This window comes from Euprymna scolopes, chromosome 18 (genome assembly GCF_053919585.1).
Source record: "Euprymna scolopes isolate OS-2025 chromosome 18, ASM5391958v1, whole genome shotgun sequence".
NCBI classification, from domain to species: Eukaryota; Metazoa; Mollusca; class Cephalopoda; order Sepiida; family Sepiolidae; genus Euprymna; species Euprymna scolopes.
In genome coordinates, this window is record NC_136499.1 from 15,902,672 (window position 1) to 15,927,863 (window position 25,192).

The window sequence follows — 25,192 nt, forward strand, 5'->3', positions numbered from 1 at the left end:
CGCAAGTCGAAGTAAACCATTGGGGAGAGTGGGGCTTGCTATAGAATTTCCGCATGGGAACATGTGCTTCAATTGCCGTTTTGAACCATTCAGCGATCTCATTTGCGCCCTGTTCAGCAGGAAGAGAAAAAATATTTCCCCATGGGGCATCTCTGATAAGATCTCTGATGGCTTCCCAGTCAGTCTTTTTATAATATCTCGTTGTTTTGAGCACTGACTCTTCAGTTTTGGGTCTAGAATTTAGGGCGATTTCTACCATTATCACTGCATGGTCAGCATTCCCGAGTGGGTTGTCAGCATTTGTTGTGCAATCCTTCGGAACTGTAGAAGTGATGCACAGGAGTTATTTTATACATTACAAAATATAAAGAAAATGTCAGTTATGATTAATTCAACAAAAATACAATAACATCAAATTTCAAGTGAAATAACATGTTTTGCTTATTTTTTGATATTCATTTTTTTGTTTTATTTTCTCTTTATCTTCGATAACTCTTCAAGATTTAACTTTTTTTTGCAGCTTCAATCGCTAACTGATTTTTATTCCACTTTTTAGAATATTCTTATTTCTAAATGAAATTTAAAACTAGTTATTTATTTGACTTTTTAAAACATATTTTTAACAATAATAATGTTATTTTTTAAATCTAAATAACTTGGTTTATTTCTATATTTATTTATTATTATATAAATTATATACTTATCGTCCTTTAATGTTTATTCTTATTTAATGTCTTAATTTACTTATTTATTGCTATATAAAAAAAGTAAATTTTTGGTAATCGTTTATTTCTATTAAATAAGTCATTTATTGAACTTTCAAAATTGCATCCGCCCTAATGTTGGTTCTTTTTATTTTTTGTTAGGAGTTGGAAAACATTTACCTATGCTCACATCACGACTGTGATACCAGGCATTGGTGAATGTCGACCAAGCCCCTACAGTCCTGAGTGACTAGTTAGTTTGCAAAGTTAAGGCTCAAAGGATTAAAAAAAAGTTAAACTTTTTTTCTTTTTTAATAAATTTTTCACATTTTTTTTTTTTTTTTTTGTGCAAAGAAGTTCCAAAAGAAATATTTAATTGCTTCATTTGCAGAATATTTTAATGAAATGTAAATTTCTAAAAGAAAAAATGAATTAAATTCACTTACAACATTTATTTAACAGATAGCAAAATGATTGGTTTTTTTTTTTTTGTAGTTTTCAAAACAACGTAAGCGGAACCGTCAGTCAGCATAATATGTAGTTCTAATGTTTTTTGTTTTGGGATACTTCAAAAAAGCCGACCAAGTGTCAGTTTTGCAAACTGATACCATGTGATCAGTTTCACTTTAGTTTTAGAAATATTTCCTGAAATAGCTTTTGTTCTATTAAACCAGATGTGCTTACAGTTATATCTCATAGGATTAGCAAATCTCTCGACGGAGGCAACCTTTCTAGGGCAATTGCTCTTGACATATCTAAGGCCTTTGATAGGGTATGGCATAAAGGTTTACTTCATAAGATCCCTAGCTATGGTATAGCTGGAAATGTCTTCTCAATTATTAAATCATTTCTTTCTGATAGGTTCATAAGAGTAGTAGTTGAGGGGCAAAAATCAGAAGCCCACAGTATTAATGCCGGTCCCTCAGGGGTCCATCCTCTTTTCCTGATCTACATTAATGATCTTCCAAATCACATCCTTACATCATTTGTAGACATTTATGCTGACGACACTACCATTTATGGTAGCACATCTAAGACAGTAAACGACCAAGTTCTCTCCAATTCTCTCTCCTCTGATCTTGAGCATGTAGTACAATGGGGAAAGGAGTGGCTGGTTACTTTTAATGCATCTAAAACCAAGCTTCTCTCTTTACATCATCAACATTCTGATCCCCATCTGGCATCAATTGAAATGAATGGCTCTCGTCTTCAGGAGGCCTCAAGTTTTGACAAGCTTCTGGGCTTGACCATTACTCCTGATCTTAAATGGAACACGTACATCAAATCTGTTGCCAAGGCTGCTGGAAAAATGGTGGGATCTTTCTATCGATCCAGTAGATATCTCACTGCTGATGCAATTCTCTATTTATATAAGAGCCAGGTACGTCCAAGGATGGAATACTGTTGCCACATCTGGGCAGGAGCTGCTAGAAAGGACTTGTCCTGCCTTGATAGAGTTCAAAATAGACTTCGTAGCCTCGTAGGAGATGTCCTTTTCTCTTCCTTGCAACCTCTATCTCACAGAAGAGATGTTGCGAGTTTGTCTCTGATGTATCGTTATTTTCATGGAAAGTGTTCGACTGAGCTTCAATCTATGGTCCCCCCCTCGCAAAACTTTCACAAGAAACACTCGTCTAGCTGTAAACACTATCAATAATTCCCCCCACTCTTTATCTGTGCCTAAACCTAAACGTAGATTCCATGAACAAAGCTTTTTTATTAGAACTGCATGCCTGTGGAATTGTCTTCCGTTTTCCTGCTTTCCGGCTGACTACAATATGGTTGTGTTCAAGTCTAAAGTAAATAAGTTCTTGATGGGCCGTTCCATATAGGTTATTAAATTTGCCAAATTTTCATTACTAATGATTACTATATTGACCAATTTCTACTATACACTCTTTAACCCTTATCCTTGAGTGGCCTCTTGGCCTTGATAATGTGTTGATACCTATGAAAAAAAAAAAAGAAAAAGTCCAATGTGAACAAGTTCTAATTGAATCGTCCCCCTAAGTAATCCAAGTTACAAAATTCCCACTGTTTACTATGCTAAAATCACAATGACTAATGTATACCTATTAACCCTTATCCTTGAGTGGCCTCTGGGCCTTGGTAAGTGGTGACACCCATGTAAAAAAAAAAAAAAAAAAAAAAACCTTTTATTGTTTAAATAATTTGACTTTGCTTGTTTTATTTTTAAAAATATAAAGGTTGACATTTTTCATTTACTAATAAGATTTTTCATCCATTTACCAATGGAAGAGTGTAAAAAAAAATATTTTTAAAAACTTATTAAAAGATAAGCACCCCCCCCTTTTTTTTTTAGTCATCAGTTGGATGATCAGGATTTACTCGCAATGAGAGCACTGTAAAATCTTTTTTCTCTAAGGGTTAGGTATTCATCAACTTTTTCATGGACTTGATGTAGTTAGGCTGTTTTATACATAAATAAACTTCGCTCACAAATGAAAACAATGTTACCTCGTGGCCCCTAAAGTTTTGCAACAGTGCAAACAGATAACTAATCATGGGCCTCGAAGTTTCAAAACAGACAGACAGCGCCTATGTATGTGACAGAATAAGAAAACTCATTAAGATAAATAAAGATTACCTTTAAAGTGATTAATAAAATTCTTGTATATCATTAAATATGTTATGAAAAGTTCTATGACGTTTTTATCATAAATTTTTGATAGCATTAATCTCACTTCAAACAAACAGTTCAACTTAAAAATATAAGAGAATCATAATGAAAGAATCGTTAATCTAAGGTATTTTTTTAATGATGCAATTCCGATTCCGATTTCCCCCAAAATACATGATTCTTACGATTAACGATTCTGATTCTGATTAATTGTCCCACCACTAGTTGTAAGGAATGACGACATGAGACAACAGTTGTTGGTTTCTTTATTCTTCAATTGACCGATCGGTGTTTTCAGAAATTCAAACTTTGATTTACATGGTCTATTTTCCTCCCTTTGCCTCTAAGGGGCTCTCCTCTCCAACTATCACTGTGTGTGATCTGCTCTGAATATCTGATCCTCATCAACTCTCTAATTTCGAACCCTCAGATTCCTATATTGAGAAATCTCCTTTTGTTTATGACATCAGAAGTGTGTTTACCAACGTAATTAATTCACGTGGATTTACAAATGATTGTACAAACACACTTTTGGCAAATCTAATTCTAACCTATTTTTAAGCAATATATTTTAACTCGTATTGTGCATTCATTTAACTGACATATTTAATATCCAGATTTCTAAAAGAATGGACAATCGACTCTTTTTTTGACATAAACAATATTTAACTATTTCTAATAGAATTAACAATGAAATTTCTAACATTCAATTTTTCATCTTTAACATTTGCTTACAGGGTTCGATTCTAGTTTTATCCTAATATCATTTTCACTTATCTAGTATGTCTTCTTACTTACATGAGAAGGAGACAGCCTTTCATATAACATTTAAAGTGTTTTCAAACCTACTTATTCTTAACATAAGTAATCTGTCATGTGAACGATTCCCGCATGAAACAGTTGACAAAAGATAAATGTCCAATGACCGCTCATGTGCCATTTTTCAAATTTTACCCCTTAGTAGCCTTTTTTTTTTTTTTTTTCAGATGAAAAAAATGATTAAAAAGTTTTCTACATTCTACTAAATTTTCGAATTTTGTAATCATGCCCATATGCCTTTGTTTTAAATTCTGATGAGTTAAGGGCAGAATAAATTCAAGAATTGACATAATAATTACTGTGCTACGAAACAGGTGCCATTAAGAATTGTGCCTGTCAACATACTTTAAGAAATAAACAGTAAGATGATCATCTTGAAATTTAGAATGTAAACTTTTGTTATTTATTTGTACATGTTCTATAGATACATCAAGCTTCATAAATAAAAGGTGAAATATAATTGAATAAACATATTTCCACATGAATATATATATATATATATATATATATATATATATATAGTATTGATTGTATTGCTTTTTTCTATTTCAATCATAGTTGCTTACACTGCATGAGCTCTACTCAACCCCTTTATCCAGTAACAATGAAATAACAATGTCCCTAATTCACTTTGAGGAGTGTAACTATTTAGCAGATATATAACCTCTACAAACTAACCCAGTGGGGTCGCAGAAATACCTGGATTAGAACCCAGGCGCGGCGCAAACCCTCTCAGTGGTGACAGACCCAGTAGATCTTTCCAGATCATCCATCTAGGAGAAGGAAAACTCTGAAACTAAACCAAAGGGGAGGGAGGCCTCTTCAGTCTTGGATGACAACCTTCCTAGAGCTGGTGACTCAAACAAATTACCGGTTTGCAAACCTAAATTGCTTAAGGAATAGATAGGTCCTGCCTATCGCCCGGCTTCCATACTCCTTCTTTGCCTATTAGTCAGGCGCAGAGATACTATCACAGTGATTCGACAGAAACACCCATTGGTAGATCTTGTTTCTTGTCTAGGGCAATGAACGCCGTCTCCCCACTCCCAACACACCTCACCCCTAAAGCTGGGCACTTGAGAGTGCTTGAGTACCATATATGTCTGAGCAATTAGATTGGGTTGACCTTTCTCTGATGGGTTGAGGGTACCGGATTGACAGTTACTGGCTGCTGTTTCCGACTGGTAGTACAGGAGCCCTAACTCTTTGGTAGCGCTTAGAGCGGCTGCTCCATCAACAGTTGTATAATATCGGGATGTTTGCAGTGCCATGTCGCGCATGGAAAGGGACCCTGCACTCATCCCTGGTGGGCTTTTCTGAGGCCACAGTCCTAGTTGATGGAGGGTCAGCTGATGGTCTACTTGTGATGCATGTGTGATACTCTGCACAACCTCCTGTTCGGCTCCCCCTAACCTAACTGAAACTCATTAAAAAATATGATGACAGTACAATCTAAAGATAAGCTTAAACCAGGCTTAGGGTCAAACAAATCCAACTTGCCTCCTCCCTTGAGGTTGGCATTCACAAATATCCGTGGACTTAGAACTAATTTAGCTGATGTTGAAGCATTTCTCCTAACAAATACCCCGGATATCTTAGCACTAAGTGAGACTAACCTACACTCCTCCATCCCCTCTAACTACTTTAACATGCCTGGATATCTCCCACTCTGCCGTAAGGACTCTGACAGACATATGCACGGACTTGGAGTTTACATTCGTAATACCCTTCCCTTGACTAGAGAAACAAACCTAGAAACGGATGATCAAGCCTTTATGTGCTTTAGACTAATTATGCAACACAACATTAGCTACTTTTACTTTCTCTACCGCTCTCCCTCGACCCAAGACTGCACCATAATAAACAAAGTATCTGACAGCATAGACACAGCACTCTCCTTCGACACTAGCGCCCAAGTACATGTATTTGGTGACTTTAATGTCCATCACAAAAACTGGCTTGGATTCTCTACTTACACAGATGCAGCAGGCAGCACAACTCATAGCTTCTCTGTATCTCACTCCCTATCACAAATTGTTACTTTTCCAACCCGTTTCCCTGATCAGGAAGAACAACACGCATCACTTTTAGTTCTGTTTTTGACCACAGTTCCTGATGATTGTATAACAAAAGCCGACAGCCCACTTGGGAACGCTGATCATGCAGTGATAATGGTTGAAATCGCCCTAAACTCTAGACCCAAAACTGAAGAGCCAGTGCTTAAAACAACGAGATATTATAAAAAAGCTGACTGGGAAGCCATCAAAAATCTTATCAGAGACGCCCCATGGGGAAATATTTTTTCTCTTCCTTCTGAACAGTGTGCAAACGAGACCACTGAATGGTTCAAAACTGCAATCGAAGCGCATGTTCCCATGCGGAAATTCTATAGCAAGCCCCACTCTCCCCAATGGTTTACTTCGACTTGTGCAACTGCCATTGCCCAAAGACAGCATGCATTCCACAGGTTTAACCGACATAAGTCCAGTTCAAACAGACAGAAGTACATAGAAGCTAGAAGTAACGTTAAGAAAGAAATAGCGACAGCTAAGTGGGAATTTACGGAAATCACTAAAAAACGCATCGAAGCACAAAAATTAGGAAATCGTGACTTCTGGAAAATCTACAACAGTGTAGTAAATAATGGGCAATCAACAATTCCCCCACTAACCAACAATCACGAGGTTGTTTGCGCAGCAACCGAAAAGGCTAACATGCTTGCCAGTCGGTTTGCCTCAAACTCCACACTGGACCCTTCCAACCACCCCCTACCTCAATTTCCTATGCGGACAGATGCCACGCTAGACGATCTAAAAATCACCCCTGCTCAGGTGCATGCTATCATAAAAAACCTTGACACTTCAAAAGCATGTGGACCTGATCTCATCCCAGCTGTGCTATTAAAAAAGTGCTCAGCCTAAGTAGCTCCAGTTCTCTCCAAACTCTACAACAAATGCCTTAATGAATTATGCTTTCCGGGCTGTTGGAAAACTGCTTCTGTTGTACCAGTATTCAAGAATTCTGGCGAAAGAACTGACCCATCAAATTATCGCCCTATTAGCCTCCTCCCACTTTTTGCCAAAATATTTGAGACCTTAATTAACCATGCTCTAGTCCAGCACCTTACAGATGCTAAACTTCTGACCGACCAACAATATGGATTTAGACAAGCCCGTTCCACAGCAGACATCCTCACTGTAATCTCTGAACGCATATACCATTCACTGGACAAAGCGGGAGAGGGCAGAGCTGTAGCTCTAGATATATCTAAGGCTTTTGACAGGGTATGGCATGAGTGTCTCCTCAGGAAGATTAGATCATACGGTATCACTAGTAGAATACTTAACATAATTAAATCCTTCTTAGATAAGAGAAAAATCCAGGTTGTCCTCGACGGTCGTACATCAAAACAATATGATATAAATGCGGGAGTGACCCAGGGATCTATCCTGGGACCTCTATTGTTCCTGATATTCATAAATGACCTCCCCGACAAAATTGCCTCTGAGATGGGTATATATACTGATGACACCACACTCTATAGCAGGCACGACAGGAAAACAAATGAACATATATCTAAAGTAATGGCAGAAACACTAGAGGATGACCTCCATTCAGTAGTGGAATGGGGACAAAAATGGATGGTCACGTTCAATGCCGCCAAGACTAAACTGGTTTCATTCAATAATTACAAGAAACCTTCTCTACCACCTATAGCAATGGCCAACGACTTTTTATCTGAGAGTACGTCTTTCAAGCTCCTTGGCCTAACGTTCACAGGAAACATGAGCTGGAACAATTACATCGAGGGCATTGCCAGGGCTGCTGCAAGGAAGGTGGGCTCTCTCTACCGTGCTAGAAAACTTCTAACACCCGAAAGTATCCTGTACCTCTATAAGGCAACCATTCGCCCATGTATGGAGTATTGCTGTCATATTTGGGCTGGTGCATCAGCTACTAGTCTCTCGCTCCTTGACAGGGTTCAAAAGAGAGTCGCAAATCTGATAGGCCCTAAACTGGCATCTAAGCTTCAGCCTCTGTCCCATCGACGAAACGTTGCATCCCTCTGCCTGTTCTACAAGTATTTTAATGGTAAATGCTCTGATGAACTGCAAGCACTCGTGCCCCCACGACGTGAACACCCTCGACAGACCCGACAAGCTGCAAAATCCCACCCCCACACTGTAGAGATTCCTAGATGTAAAAGATCTTTCTACTCCAGTAGTTTCTTCCCCAGAACCGCTAGACTTTGGAATTCCATTCCAGGTCACTGCTTCCCCAACTGTACTGACATGCAGAAGTTCAAGTGCAACATGAACCAACATCTTGCTGCCCAAATCCCTACATGGTACCCCAGTAGTTGTTTCCCCTGATAGTAGCCTCCTACACCAAAGTGGCAATGTGCCTTGTTTGGGGTGAAAATGTAATAAAAAAAGAAAAAAAAAAGGTGTTAATTCTAATGAAACTTCAGTGTTCTAAAACGATCTTCATTAACAAGTAGAACATGATATAATAATATGAATTTCTTTATTTGTAAAATAATAAAAATGTTTTATAAATGAAGTAATGTGTGTGTATATATATATATACGATTACTTAATTTAATCACATAAATTAATATACGAAAGTATAAATTTATGTGCAAACTTATTTACTTCAACAGTGCTCAATACGGAGGTAGAGCTGGGTAGTAAGTTATCAATACATATGACACTTAAGCTACACAGAATATTCTGCATTTCACCCGTGCTAGGATTCATAATCCTGATGAATAAGCATAAGCCTGATGAATCCTAGCGTGGATGAAGCGCGAAATATTCTGTGTAGCTTAAGTGCCATGTATATTTTGTAACTTACTAATATATATGTGTGTGTGTGTGTAGTTGATAGGGAAATAAATCCGCAGACATTATATTTAGTTTTAATTTAATAAAAGCCGCTTTAAAATTTCAAATTACAAAAATTCAAAAGAAAATTCCTCCGACTTTGTTGGTTAGTATTTTGTCTTAGAATTCGTCGGATAAGTAAAGAAAACAACTTAAGAGTTGCTGCTTATAAAATTTCAAGATAGATTTTCTACTTAGTTTGCAAAACAAATGAATGTGTAAAAATAAGTTTTAAAAAAGTAATTCTTTCCTGCTGACTACAACATGGTTGTCTTCAAGTCCAATGTAAACAAGTTTGTGATGCTTTGCCCCTTTAAATAAGCATATTCTGTCCAACTTCCACCACCAAAGATCACTAAGCTGTTGTCTCAGTGACCACCTGGCAGTCATTAACCTTTATCCTTTAGTGGCCAGAGATTGAAGCTCAGGCGAGCACTTGCCATAGAAGTAATGATAAAACAAAGATAGGCTCGCAATGTCTCTCCTGTGGGAGAGAGGTCGCAGGGAAGAGAAAAGAGGGTATCTCCCACGAAGCCTATTTTGTACTCTGTCAAGGCAGGGTAGGCCTTTTTTAGCAGCTCCTACCCAGATGTGGCAGCAGTACTCCATCCTTGGATATACTTGGCTTTTTTTTTAAAGAATTGCATCAGCAGTGAGATATCTTCTGGAGCGGTTTCCAGCGACCTTGGTAACTGACTTGATGTACGCATTCCATTTCAGGTCGGGAGTAAAGGTCAAGCCCAGAAGCTTATCAAAACATGGAGCTTCCCCTAGACGAGAACCATCCATTTCAATTGATGCCAGATGGGATCAGAGCGTTGATGATGTAAGGATAGGAGCTTGGTTTTAGATGCATTAAAAGTAACCAGCCACCTCTTCTCCCACTGTACTACATGCTCTAGATCAGAGAGAACTTTGTCTCATCAACATAGATGTCAACGAATGATTTAAGTATGTGTTTTGGGAGATCATTGATGTAGATCAGGAAGAGAGTTGGGTCCAGGATGGACCCCTGAGGGACTCCAGCATTAATACTGTGGGCCTCTGATTTTTGCCCATCAACCATTACTCTTATGAGTTTATCAGTGAGAAATGATTTAATGATTGAGAAAACATTTCCAGTAATACCATAGCTGGAAATCTTGTGAAGTAGGCCCTTATGCTATACCTTCTCGAAGGTCTTTGATATGTCAAGAACAATTGCCCTAGAAAGGAAGCCTTTGTCGAGAGATTCACTAATCTTATAAGATATAACCGTTAGCACATCTACTGTAGATCTGGCAGAGCAGAAACCATATTGCATGTCACTAAGAAGGTTATTTCTGCTGAGGTGGTTGACTATGTCTCTATTTAATATGGATTCCAGCAACTTACTCATGGCACATAGGAGACTTATTTGGTCTGTATTGAGAGGGAGATAACTTATCACCTGAATTCTTAAATACAGGGCATACTGATGAGGTTTTCCAGGGTGTTGGGAAGTACTTCTTAAAGCAACACTTAAACAGTTCTGATTGAAGCTTTTTTAGCACTATAATTGGAATGCCGTCAGGGCCAGTTGCTTTACTGGAATCAAGGTTCTTGATTAGCTTGGTGACCTCACACACAGATATTTGTATGTTGCATAGTGTGTTGTCTGTTATAGGAGGAAATACGGGGAGTTGATGGCCTTCGTCGCATAGCGTAGAATTAGCTGCAAAGTTCTTGGCTAAGAGTTTAACCTTCTCTGATGCTGATGAGATGACCTCATGTTCATTGATGATGGTTGGGATAGAACGCATGCTTCTGTTCAGGATCCTGTTTGCTATTTGCGAAAACTGGTGGGAACCAAGCCGCTGCTCAGCTACGTTTGATTTGACGGACTGAGCATCTAGCTCTCTTGCATTTTTTTTATTACTTAATGTTTTTATTAGCATATAAAATTATATAGAAATAAAGATGTCATACAAATCTAAAATATACAGTCTAAATATGGAAATAGTGAGAATAAGTGTTCAGTGTATTTTTTTAATAATAATACTGGTTCACTTCTATCTTTTAAACCGTTTTTGCAAAATATAAGACTTTACCAATACATTCAAAAAAGAGTTAGCAAAAGAAGATAACTCAACATCAAACATGATCATAAAATCTCAGTATTCTCAATTTGAACTTAGAAACTTTTGCATAGTTCAAACTGAAAAACAAAATCAAACTGTATGTCTTTACTCTGACCCATTTCGAAATCTGATTAAAAAAACAAAATTATCCAGTGTAAACAAAATATTAAAATGAAAAAAAAACAAAAAAACACAAAAAGAAAATCAATAAATATTCACCGCCACACCTCCATCCAGTAAAATAGTAAAAAAATAAATTTCCACCGGAAATATACCAATTCTAAGTGTATGTTTGTGTAATAACACACGAACATAAGATTAATCACTGCACTATTCGCAACAGCAGGGCGAGGTCGTCTGCTGGACATTGCCTTGGAAAAACAAGTCAAGCAGAAAATCCAAAGTCTATAGACGTCATCCTGTTGATGTTGATTCTTTGCGAAAAGATTTTACCAAAGAAAGATAAAAGGATAGATAAGTTTTTGGTAATCTGCCTGACATCAACAGATGACTATCTATGTCTAATGACATCAACTTGTGTGGAAAAAAAGATGTGTGTGTGTATATAGATGTATGTATATATGCATTCATACACAGCTGTTTGTTCATATGGATGTATTTTGTCCAATCAAATGTGTTTAAATATATATATATATATATATATATATATATCCACTATCTGTAGACTAATGAGAAGAAAAGGCTTTAGATAAAAGTGGCGGAAACTGATTCACGATAGCATAGAATCCTTTGTGAATAGTTGTATACTATACAGCGCTTACAAACGATTGATTCGCAAAGGCAAACAGGGTCCAGCACTGGGTCCACAAAGTCACCACACCAACTGTGACACATGTGGAAAATTATGCATATGTCTTGCTGGCCTCAAAAGCCATTTGCGCAAATGTGCAAAACCTATTTTGTACCCCAAAAAGGACACTGCAAGCAAAACAAGTCAGGTGTGTTAATTCTGTGGCAAAATCTGGCACAGTTTGGCTGGGGTGAAGAGCCACTTGTAAACACATTAAATTCGAGGAAGGGGAAAAAGGGAGGGGGTACATATAATGTATGTATGTTTATAAGTGTGTGAATCTCTTTGTGATAGCACGTGCTACCCCATTCAACAACATTGTCGACCCCACGTTGTTGCTATGTTTTTTTTTTTTCTCCTTCGTCTTCTCTTCTGACTGTGTCATCGTCTCTCATATTGGCATCATATATATATTTACCTATATTCCTATGAATTTGTTTGTTTTTTGTGTATGGATATTCATATAAAAAACTGTACTTTCTATTTATTTAAAAAGAAAATACAACTTTGTTATATATGGATTGTGGAATTGCATTCATCTGCAAAAGATCCAGTTAATTTGCATATTCTTTTAAACATTCATTTGAATTAATTACCCTTTGAGTTTTTTTTTTCCGGTTTTCTTATGGGATGATCATCTTTGGTTAACTATTACATGTAATTATGTTAATGCAGATATACTACATGAGTTATGCTTGCATAATATTTGCGTAAAAAGTTTATAGTAAACACAAACCTCTTTCTATATATATATTTATGCATATATATTTGTTTAAAAAATTTTGCCTACCAAACTCCTGTCAGTTTTTGGTCTACAGATATTAAACTTAATATATAGGGTATTTGAACTGATGCAAAACTTTATATTGCGGTTTTAGCTGGGGAAAATCTGTGCAAAAGTGTGAAAATTAAAGAAATGGAATTTGATAAGTGAAGGCCGAACAACGGCATTACAAATTTGCATGCGTAACGTAATATCTATTACTTCATGTTTTACTTTTTAGCTTTGCAGCAAGCATGTCTTCATGGCTCAGGCATTAATGTCAAAGTCAAAAGTAAATCGGAAGTTAAACGTTTTGGTTTCGATTCTTGGTGGTGGCGCACTAGTCATTTCTTTTTTAACTTTTTAAATCATTACGATATATTGGGTCTAATATAACGTAGTAATAATAAATACGAAATCTGTATTGATCAAAATATCATATTTAAGCCTATTTTATGACCAGGCAATACCGGGCGACCTGCTTGTATGTTTCTTCCTATGTAATTTGATCCTGATGCCTTGCGTTTATTTGAATTTTCCTCAACTGATGGATTTAGTCTCATCCATTCACATCCTTTTGGACTATTTATTGTGACCACACAGGACTAAATTTCCTTCAAATTTCACCATCTTTTATAACTGTTTTAACACTCTGTAAACAGTTCTACGTTTCCGTAGCTCTATATTTACAAAGACTACTTCACATTTTGGATTACCCAATCTGGTTTGATTTTTTTCTTTTTATCCTTTTCTTTCTTTTTTCTCAATTCCCATAGACAAACATTATCTTTTACAAACATTATCTTTTACAAACATTATCTTTTACCAACATTATCTTTTACAAACATTATCTTTTACAGACATTATCTTTTACAAACATTATCTTTTACAAACATTATCTTTTACAAACATTATCTTTTACAGACATTATCTTTTACAGACATTATCTTTTACAAACATTATCTTTTACAAACATTATCTTTTACAAACATTATCTTTTACAAACATTATCTTTTACCAACATTATCTTTTACAAACATTATCTTTTACAAACATTATCTTTTACAAACATTATCTTTTACAAACATTATCTTTTACAAACATTATCTTTTACAAACATTATCTTTTACAAACATTATCTTTTACAAACATTATCTTTTACAAACATTATCTTTTACAAACATTATCTTTTACCAACATTATCTTTTACAAACATTATCTTTTACAAACATTATCTTTTACAAACATTATCTTTTACAAACATTTATCTTTTACAAACATTATCTTTTACAAACATTTTCTTTACAGACATTATCTTTTACAGACATTATCTTTTACAGACATTATCTTTTACAAACATTATCTTTTACAAACATTATCTTTTACAAACAATATCTTTTACAAACATTATCTTTTAAAAACATTATCTTTTACAAACATTATCTTTTACAAACATTATCTTTTACAAACATTATCTTTTACAAACATTATCTTTTACAAACATTATCTTTTACAAACATTATCTTTTACAAACATTATCTTTTACAAACATTATCTTTTACCAACATTATCTTTTTACCAACATTATCTTTTACCAACATTATCTTTTACAAACATTATCTTTTACAAACATTATCTTTTACAAACATTATCTTTTACAAACATTATCTTTTACAAACATTATCTTTTACAAACATTATCTTTTACAAACATTATCTTTTACAAACATTATCTTTTACAAACATTATCTTTTACAAACATTATCTTTTACAAACATTATCTTTTACAAACATTATCTTTTACAAACATTATCTTTTACAAAACATTATCTTTTACAAACATTATCTTTTACAAACATTATCTTTTACAAACATTATCTTTTACAAACATTATCTTTTACAAACATTATCTTTTACAAACATTATCTTTTACAAACATTATCTTTTACAAACATTATCTTTTACAAACATTATCTTTTACCAACATTATCTTTTACCAACATTATCTTTTACCATTATCTTTTACAAACTTATCTTTTACAAACATTATCTTTTACAAACATTATCTTTTACAGACATTATCTTTTACAAGACATTATCTTTTACAGACATTATCTTTTACAGACATTATCTTTTACAGACATTATCTTTTACAGACATTATCTTTTACAGACATTATCTTTTACAGACATTATCTTTTACAGACATTATCTTTTACAGACATTATCTTTTACAGACATTATCTTTTACAGACATTATCTTTTACAGACATTATCTTTTACAGACATTATCTTTTACAGACATTATCTTTTACAAACATTATCTTTTACAAACATTATCTTTTACAAACATTATCTTTTACAAACATTATCTTTTACAAACATTATCTTTTACAAACATTATCTTTTACAAACATTATCTTTTACAAACATTATCTTTTACAAACATTATCTTTTACAAACATTATCTTTTACAAACATTATCTTTTACAAACATTATCTTTTACAAACATTATCTTTTACAAACATTATCTTTTACAAACATTATCTTTTACAAACATTATCTTTTACAAACATTACCTTTTACAAACATTACCTTTTACAAACATTACCTTTTACAAACATTACCTTTTACAAACATTACCTTTTACAAACATTACCTTTTACAAACATTACCTTTTACAAACATTATCTTTTACAAACATTATCTTTTACAAACATTATCTTTTACAAACATTATCTTTTGCAAACATTATCTTTTGCAAACATTATTCATAAATTTTTTTACAGATAAATTTCTGATTTCCAGTTCTTATTTATGGTATTAAGCTCTACTTTATACTGTCGTATCAAGCTTTTTTTTTTTTGGTTGGAATAATATAAACATTAATACTTGTATCAGACTAAAACTTACGTTTACATTTGTCTCGTAAGCTTCTTCTATTAATTACTTGATTGTTAAGTGAGAATGTGCATGTGTGAGGACAATTCTCAACCTATATACTGAACAAAATTTTGATCTGTGGACAGGAAATTTAGTATATAGGGTATTCAGATATGTGGAAAACTTTTTAATGTTTTCATCCCAAAAAAAAGCTGTTAAGAGGTTAAAATTGAAAAACTGGTACTTGAGGTTCATCAGATTTTCATCTGTTTGCTTATTTTTTTACGACTGCACATGTGCGAATCATTCACATTGTTAAGAATAAGTAGGTTTTAAAACTTTTTTAAAGATCGTGTCAAGCTGGCTAATGGTTATCATACTATTTTTATTTATAAGAAGTGGGCTGTTTTAAAAAAAAAACATAATACTCACATGCACAGGAATGAGTTTCTTTCCATGTGTGTTTGTATATAATAGTCTCTATCAAACTACTCTGTCAATTTTGATTTACAGACTCAAGACTTTATATATGGAGTATTTGGATCTCTGGAACAAATTTGATTTGGTTTTTAGGGGTCAAAATTGAAAAATTGGAACTTAAAATATCATATTTAAGCATAATTTACCATTGGACAACACTGGAAATAAATAAATGGTAAAATGGGCAACATCTTGAAATTTATGAAATAGACTTTTGTCATTTATTTGTTTATGCCCTGTAGTTATATTGAGCTTCATAAATTAAAGGATTAGTATAAATAAAAGGTGAAATATAATTGAATAAACATATTTCCCTATATATTATACTAAAACTCTGAATTTGCTTGTTATGTGATTTCTAGCAAACTTTGCGCATTGAAATGAAGTAAAAAAAATAATTTGTGAATTTATTTTTATGTTTTTAACTACAAAGAAACGCGGGGAAAGACAATTTAGTAGTAGTACTCTTGCGGCATCCTTAATTATATTTAGTGTTTTTAGCAGTGCTCTGCCGGCCTCCTGTTTTTGTTTTTTTGTTCTTTTTTTTTCACTAATCAATTTCTCTTCTGGAGAGAAGGGATTAGAAAATTGATTTTAGTAGTGCTTTGGAAGTCTCTTTACTTACAGAAGTGCTCACTATCCTAGTAGAGCTATGACACAAAGTACTTAATATCCTGGATAGAGTAAGTAGTATCCGAAAAGTGAGTTTTTTCCTTCCTCATTAAACAAGGGATTTCTTTTCTTGAAGAGAGGAACCTTTACATTTGTGCATACGTTATCCGCTTTCACACACGTTTATGTTTTGACGTACATTATCGCCTTTCACATATTTCTGATAGTATGTTTTTTTTGTTTTTTTTTTTTACATTTTCACCTCAAACAAGGCATGTTCCCACTTAAGACATGGCTGGTTACCTTTAATGCATCTAAAACCAAACTCCTATCTTTACATCATCAACGCTCTGATCCCCATTTGGCATCAATTGAAATGGATGGCTCTCGTCTAGGAGAAGCCCCATGTTTTGACAAGTTTCTGGGTTTGTCCTTTACTCCTGATCTGAAATGGAACACGTACATCAAGTCTTTCGCCAAGGTCGCTGGAAAGATGGTGGGATCCTTCTACCACTCCAGAAGCTATCTCACTAGTGATGCAATTCTCTATCTATATAAAAGCCAAGTACGTCCAAGGATGGAATACTGCTACCATATCTGGGTAGGAGCTGCTAAAATAGCCTATCCTGCCTTGACAGAGTACAAAATAGACTTCGTGGCTTAGTGGGGGTGCCCTTTTCTCTACCCTGCAACCTCTCTCCCACAGAAGAGACGTTGCGAGCCTGTCCTTGTTTTATCATTATTTCCATGGCAGGTGCTCATCTGAACTCCAATCTCTGGTCCCCCCTCGCCAAACCTTCACGAAAAACACCCGTCTAGCTGAATCCACTATGAAAAATTTCCCCCACTCTTTATCTGTGCCTAAATCAAAACGTAGATTCCATAGCAATTCCATTGCTATTTGTCAAAACTGGTCGGAACCAAGCTGCTGCTCAGCTACTTTGGATTTAACAGACTGAGCATATAGCTCTCTTGCATTTTTTATTACTCTTTTACAGTGGTTGCTGGCAGTCCTGAAAGCAGCTTTTGTCTCAGTACATCTATTACGTTGGTAGCTATTTGAAAAAATGATGTCTGTGTGCGATGGCAGCAACACATTCTGAGGAGAACCATGGCTGGCTGTTAGGTCTTTGTTGGAATGTTTTGGGTGGTATGAATCGGTCTATGCCTACAATTAACCATTCGCTTAGGTCTGATACTAGAGGACACATCCTTTTTAAACATGAAATGCAGAGATAGATCAGATATAAGTGTACAGAAGTTATCCCAGTCAGCCATAGAGTTATTTGTTGATAAAATTATTTATTTAAAAAAAAATAGATCACTGGAGTTCCATCAGCTATTTCTCATTTTACCTACCAATTGTCTACTATTTTCAACTGTTTATGAAAACTTTCAAGTAGCCTGTTGTACACTAACAACAAACTGATACAATTTGGCTTTGTTTAAAATCAAAATAAACCTTTTGTTGTCTTTTAATTTGCAAGGAAATCATTTGAGAAAAAATATACCCGGAAATTACCCGGGGATTTATGTAATAATTTGAACGTTTAGGAAAAAAAACAAACAAAACAAGTCTCTAATAAAATATTTATAAATATTAAACGAATCGGAATTGGGAATCTAATTGGAAATTTAGAACAGAATTGGTAATTGGATTGGAATCTGGAAAAATTTTGGAATCGTCCCACCACTAATATACATATATAATATATATATATACACATAACACTTTTTATTTGTTTTACATAAGCATTTATATGTTGCTACACACTCATGAGCATGTTTCGATCAGCCAATTACTTCTAACTAGAGATCTCTTCAGGTGATATTGCTAATAAAAAGTAGAGTTAACCCGACAAATGTTACCGTGACATTTACTGGGTTGGTTTCTACCACCATTTTGTTTTATTTCTTATTCTGAAGTCATTGTCAAAACTTCAAGAATGTAAAGTAGACATCGCGGCCATTGTTTCTTGTTTTCATGTAGTGCTCAACACTACTTGTTTTTCGAGCCGAATAAACATTTAAAAATAAGTAAAAAAAACATTTTAAACTTATCCAGCTAGGTAGAAAAGTAACTTCTCTGGCCTTTGGTAACATTTATTTGTTTCGTATGTCTGTCGTGTAAAACAAATCCCATTATTCCTTTAACACTGTCAACGTATAAATGCTTATGTAAAACAAATAAAAAGTGTTTATATATATACCAAAATGTTTTTAATTTGCTGACTGAAACATGCTCATGAATGTATAGTGACATATAAATGCTTATGTAAAACAAATAAAAAATATATCTTGCTCTACTTCAGTATTGAGCACTGTTGTATTAATCTTGTTAAAACTTCATTGGTTGGTTCACTTCCGAAAAATATTAACCTAGAATAATAATATAACTATGTATAGATATATAAATATTAGTGATGGGATGATTCCAATATTTTTCCTGATTCCAATACAATTACCGATTCCATACTAAATTACTGATTCTAATTCTTTATAAATCTCTAAATATTTAACTATAAAGTTATTTTTTCCTGATTACCATAAAACACATATGCAGATATTTTCTCCAGCGTAAAATTACACTTGCGAGGGATGATCTACAGATTTTAATGGTACTATTAATTTAAAATCAATAAATATTTATTATTCTTTCATTGTTACCATTTGTGGAAGATTTTGTTTTAAACAAAATCAAATAAAAAAAAAAAAAAAACAATTTTTTGGCATCGGAAAATAGGCACAAATTTTTCCGATTCTAATATCTCAAAAAGTTCCAATTTTTCTGACTTCTGATTAATCGTCCCAACACTAATCTATATATCTATAAAAGTGAACATGTCTCTGTGTCTGTCTGTGTACATTTCCCTACGCAATAACTCTGTGTCAATTTTCAGCTTACAGACTCGAAATTTGATATACGGGGTACTGAGATTTGGAAAAATCTATGTGATCGGTTTTCAACCATAAGTTTGGCAATTAAGGAGTCAAAGTTCAACGAGTTGACCTTTGAGAACTCTACCAAACTCCTCTGACAATTTTGGGTCTAAACACTTGAAATTTTAGATATAGGTTCCTTGGACGTGGATCTAACTTAATAACTTGATTTGAGCCCAAAACAATCAATTTTAAGGAGGCATAATATGGGTCAAAGTTTTTTAAAAAAATGACCGCTTTTTTTTTTTTTTTTTTTTTTGCTTAACATACACCTCCAAATACCTGGGCAACGCCGGGCACCCATGCTAGTATATATATATATATATATATATATATATATATATATATATATATATATATATATATTTGTAGGTGAAAAAAATATTGCTGGTTTAGCTGTACTGAAGAGCTGTGATGCAGTAAAACTGTCTGTGAATGATATATATATATATATATATTATTTACTATAATAATTATTAAATACCTACAAACACTAGCATTTCATCCTTTCGGGAATCATCAGTGCAGGGTACCACGATTAATGCCAGTCGAGAGATTTGAACCCTGGTAACAGAAGTCATGTCTGGCTTTATTAGCAAAGACCCGGACCATTAAATGCTTTTAACGTCAGAGTGATCTAATCATATGACAATCTGCGCGTATGAGCTAAGTTGACCGACTTTATTACAACTGAAAGTGCTCAACGATAAGAAACAAGTTTCTTAAAGGGGCTGACATAATTATTTACTATAGTAATCATATATATATATATATATATATAATCAAGTGATGTCTAAGACTAAGGCTGTATACACAGAAAATGCTATTTAAGTATAAGACTTGCTCCATAAATCAAGCAATCTTTTTTAATTTCAATTTTTAACAATGCTAATTGTACACTTGTAAAAGTCAGTAATAGTTCTATTCACAAAGGTCTCCTTAAACCACTGCTAATGGTATTGTAGTTGATCAAATAAAAAAAAGGGAAAAAACAAAGAAGTGCTTCCATTCGTGGATGCCATTACAGAATTGCTGTCAACAAATGAATTAGATGCCAACTTTCAAAGTCTGAACACTTTGTTTTCCCTTTAATGTCTATAATTAAGGATGGTGACAACATCGGATATTTATTAGGAAAACCATCCATCCATAAATCTACAAAGTATCCGGGACACGTAATGCCACACCTAACATCGGATTCGATGAAATTTGTAATATGAAAAGAAAATGTAGCTTTTAATCAAATTAGTTGAACAACTGACTGAAAAGGACTCATCCACCATTTTATTTCTGGAAAAAGAAAAAAAAAACAAAAAAAAATACAGACAGTGACAACAATCTGGATGTCAGCAAAATTTCATTTCAAAGTCTTTTTGGTGAATGAATGAAATGTTGGTTATCTACTTTAAGGACACAAATAAAACGCAGAGGCATATATGGTTTTAGAATTTTAATAGGGAGCAGGAAATGATATATATTTTTTTTTTATGCTTAAGCAGGTAATGTAATAAAACAAAAAGAAACAAAGTGTGATAATGAGAGAGAAAAGCAGAAGAAGCCAGAGAGATAGAAAGGGAGAGGGAGAGAAAGAACAAGAGAAAGTGGGGGGGGGGGGGCGCCATTTCTAACCAGACTAGGGGTACCACTGTCAAACAAAAGAAGAATCCATCAGGCATGTGTATGTAGTGTGATTATTTATGGAAGTGAAACCTTGCTAGTAACAGTTGAGGACATGCGTTGCATGGAGAGAAATGATATATGAATGATAGAATAGATGTGTAATGTGGGTTTTAAAGACAGTTCTGATAAGCTTTGTGGAAGATTAAATTTGGACAGTATAGAGAGATGTGAGCAGAAGAGTAGACTATTATGGTATGGTCACACTAAAAGAAGTAATGAGAGTTCTTGCATGAATAGATGTAGAACAGTTTTAGGTTGAGTTCCCAGGGAAATATGGGAGGAAGTGATGATAAAGATCTGGCTAGAGATTGGTTAGTTTGAAAGTCAATTTCTTAAAGCCATCTGTAGAGTTGAATGTAATAATCAAAGAGGAAAGCGCCCCCGTGTGTGTGTGTCATGCAGTCATACAACTTACCTTCTGATGGGATCTAAGAGAAAGAGAAATTAAAGATGGCAGCCATGGATTTATAAGGTGTAGTCTTGTGGAATCTCACGAGATCTCATCTTCCACTACACACGTATGCAAATGGAATGGGGTGAGTTTTCTGATAAAATGTCTGTTAGGAGAGATGTGCTGGAAGTTCAGAAAGAAAGTTGTCAGTGACGAATTCTAGCTGGACTTTAGCGTATTACATTTGGTTTATTTTGATTTGCTGTTTACCAGCCCATTTAACGTCAACCTATTTCGGCTTCTCGAGTACTACCAGCACTTCGATGTTAGCTGAATTTCTAGTTTTAGTGCAAATGTTCAGTGCCCACCCCGCAACATGTCCGCGTCGCTCCATTGAGGGTGGTTAATCTAATAGTCTTCTTCTTCCAAGTGTGGCAGAGGCCCACACTCACTACAGTGCGAAAGCACCCAGAGTCAAAGAGTGCTGAGCACAATGTCTCCTTGACATACCTGAATGGTCGGAAGCGCCTCGTCTAATTTCTGATTGGGAAAGAGGTCAACACTGGCACCTTCTCCCCGACCCCGTTTCCCAAACAATCCCGGGCCATATGACCAGTCTTATTACATCGGTAGCAGCAAATAGCTGTCAGTCGCCACTGGCAATTCCTCACAATGTGGCCCTGGTCATTGCACCTATAACACATGACTTGACCGTGCAGGACGGGCCCCTGGGATGGTCTATCCTCATTTAATGCACGCTGTGCAGCAGCGACTACTGGTTCTCCAATCTCATAAGTATTCTTCATCACAGTCCTGGCCCGGTCTACCAGGTCGTTAAGGGACAATGAAGCTATGCTTGAGCTAGCCCACAGGAGTTGCTTTGCTCCGATTGGGAGCCCTGCCAAAAATTTGCATGCCAAGGCCCGCTCAGGCAGCCCACCAAACAGCATCGTCAATTTCGTCAGCTCGGCCAAATAAATGTCGACAATTTCACCGGGATGCAAAGTTCTGGCCTCAAATTGCTCCCAAGCAGTGCCTGCAACAAGCGATAACTTCCACCATGCCAAATGTGTGGTCTGGAGACCAGGGGGGACGGGGGGTGTAGAGTTGAATGTAATAATCAAAGAGGAAAGCGTCCCTGTGTGTGTGTGTGTGTGTGTGTGTCGTGCGGTCATACAACTTACCTTCGGATGGGATCTGAGAGAAAGAGAAATTAAAGATGGCAGCCATGGATTTATAAGGTGTAGTCTCATGGAATCACACAAGATCTCATCTTCTACTGCACACGTATGCAAATGGAATGGGGTCAGTTTTCTGATAAAATGTCTGTTGGGAGAGACGTGCTGGAAGTTGAGAAAGTTATCAGTGACGAATTCTAGCTGGACTTTTGTGTATTGTATTTTGTTTATTTTGTTTTGCTGTTTGCCAGCCCATTTAACGTCACCATCCAATACATACTCATGTAAAATGGATGTTAAACCGAATATGATGATGTATTTTATCAATGATTTTTGTTGTTAAATATATTTTTGTGATTATAAACTTTTTTTTTTTTTTTTTTGAAGTCCAATGTGATTTTCTCCTATGTAATATGTTTTGTTATATATCTAAGACTAAGGGAGTAAACCCCAACAAAAAATGGTGAAGCACTGCAGCACTTTTTCAGCAACTCCTGCAGCTGTGCTGGCTCTGACCATATTGGCTTGCCTTTCCATCAGACGTTTTCTGCAACACCGAAAGGGGGACCCTGGTTACCGGGCAAAGCTAGGTTTCCTTATCACCCTCCCAGGCCTGCATCTAAAGAGCCAATGCAGCTTTTAACTGTATGACCACAACAGATGCTGCAGTGCACTAGACTAGATGCAGAATGCCATTGTCTAAGGAGACAGAAGGTTATCAATACATGTCTGCATGTTCTGTAAAATAAAAAAACGTTTTCATTTGTGTTTGTCATTTCATAATGTTGTTCCTCTTTTCATTTCAGATTTCATTTGTGTTTGTCATTTAATAATGTTGTTTCTCTTTTCGTTTCAGATACATTGGTTTTTCAGTTGATAAGATGTCAAGCTACTTGTACACTTTGATGTATGCGGCCACTGTTTTCCTATCTATCATGGTACTTACATGGTTGCTACATGCTGAAGATCAAATGCCAGATGACTTGGATTAATTAATATATATATATATTTGGAAAATTATACTATATATATATATATATATAGTATAATTTTCTTCATATATACAAACATTATAAGCTACAAATGTGCATAAATGTTTTAGCTGTGATTTTTTTTTTTAAAGCCACTATATATCTCAACCGTTTTTAAATGAGAATGTGCAAGTTCTATTATATTTTTTAAAAAGAATTTTTATTATATTTGTTTTTTTTGTTTTTTTTTAAATTCTTTGGAGATGAAACTTCATAATTTCTGCATTCATTGTTTTGTGGACTGTTATCTTTATCTTCATCTTTGTAGTTGCTGTTTCACTATATTTCGGCCAACTCATCCTTTGGCCGCCTTCAGGTAATTAACTTGGCAAAACAACAACTATGAAGATGAGGATAACAGTCTGCAAAAGAATGGATATACAAGTTTTCTTTTTAGTTTTTTTTTTTTTTTTTTTTTTTTAGAGGGTCCTATGATAGTCTGACAATGGAACGAATACTTTGAAGAACTACTGTAAAATTCCTTCTTTTTTTTTTTAACTTCCTTTACTTTTCCTGTGAAAAAAAATTTGGAAATAGAATGTGGCCTAATGATGTTGGACTTTGAAATAAATCACAGCTGAAGCATGTATGCACATATGTAGCCAATAATGTTTGTGTAACTAAAGAAAAGCATACAATAATACAGCTCTTTGTTGTTGAGCACTATTTTATAAACACCAGAGTCTCATTGGATTAACATGTAAAAATCCACAGCAATACAATCCTATATCAAATAAAATGAAAAAAAGGATAAACCATCGAAATGCAAAAAGGCTGATATTGTGCTTATATTTAACCAAAATATCAGTTGTCCATTTTATTATTTTGTTTTTCTTTTTCATTTTATCTACGCATTCTATCAGCTTCTTCTCATGCATATTTATTTTTGTTAACTTTTCCTTGAATGCATTGATTGTTAGTGCTCAATATTTAAAAAATAGAGGAACTTTAATCACAACAGAAACAATTATTTTTAGATTATTTTATCAATTACAAAACTTGTTAGTATTCTTTCAATGTTTTGATTATTTTTAATGACCCAGAAAAAAATGTTGTGAAGTCACAAATGAATTAGTATTACAAAAAATATGTATGCATCCATGTGTATACGTTGTGCTTGTATGTGTGTGGACATGTGTACACACACATACAAATGCAATATATACACATGTATCTAGAAACATATGCATGAATGCATCCGTTTATATATATGTACAAGTACACATATATATACATGGATGCGTACATAGTTTTTGTAATACTCCTATTCATACA

General features: G+C 34.6%; 1 protein-coding gene across 1 annotated transcript in view; it reads left to right on the forward strand.

Annotated features, from left to right (window-relative positions):
- The window catches only part of LOC145297503 (uncharacterized), an 87,270-nt gene extending 63,325 nt beyond the window's left edge, over positions 1 to 23,945 (forward strand). Inside the window, exon 10 of the mRNA XM_080143399.1 lies at positions 23,743 to 23,945. Within this exon, the coding sequence (XP_079999525.1) occupies positions 23,743 to 23,878 (136 nt within the window). The 3' untranslated portion in view covers positions 23,879 to 23,945. The remainder of the gene's footprint in view (positions 1 to 23,742) is intronic.
- The last annotated feature ends 1,247 nt before the right edge of the window (positions 23,946 to 25,192 follow it).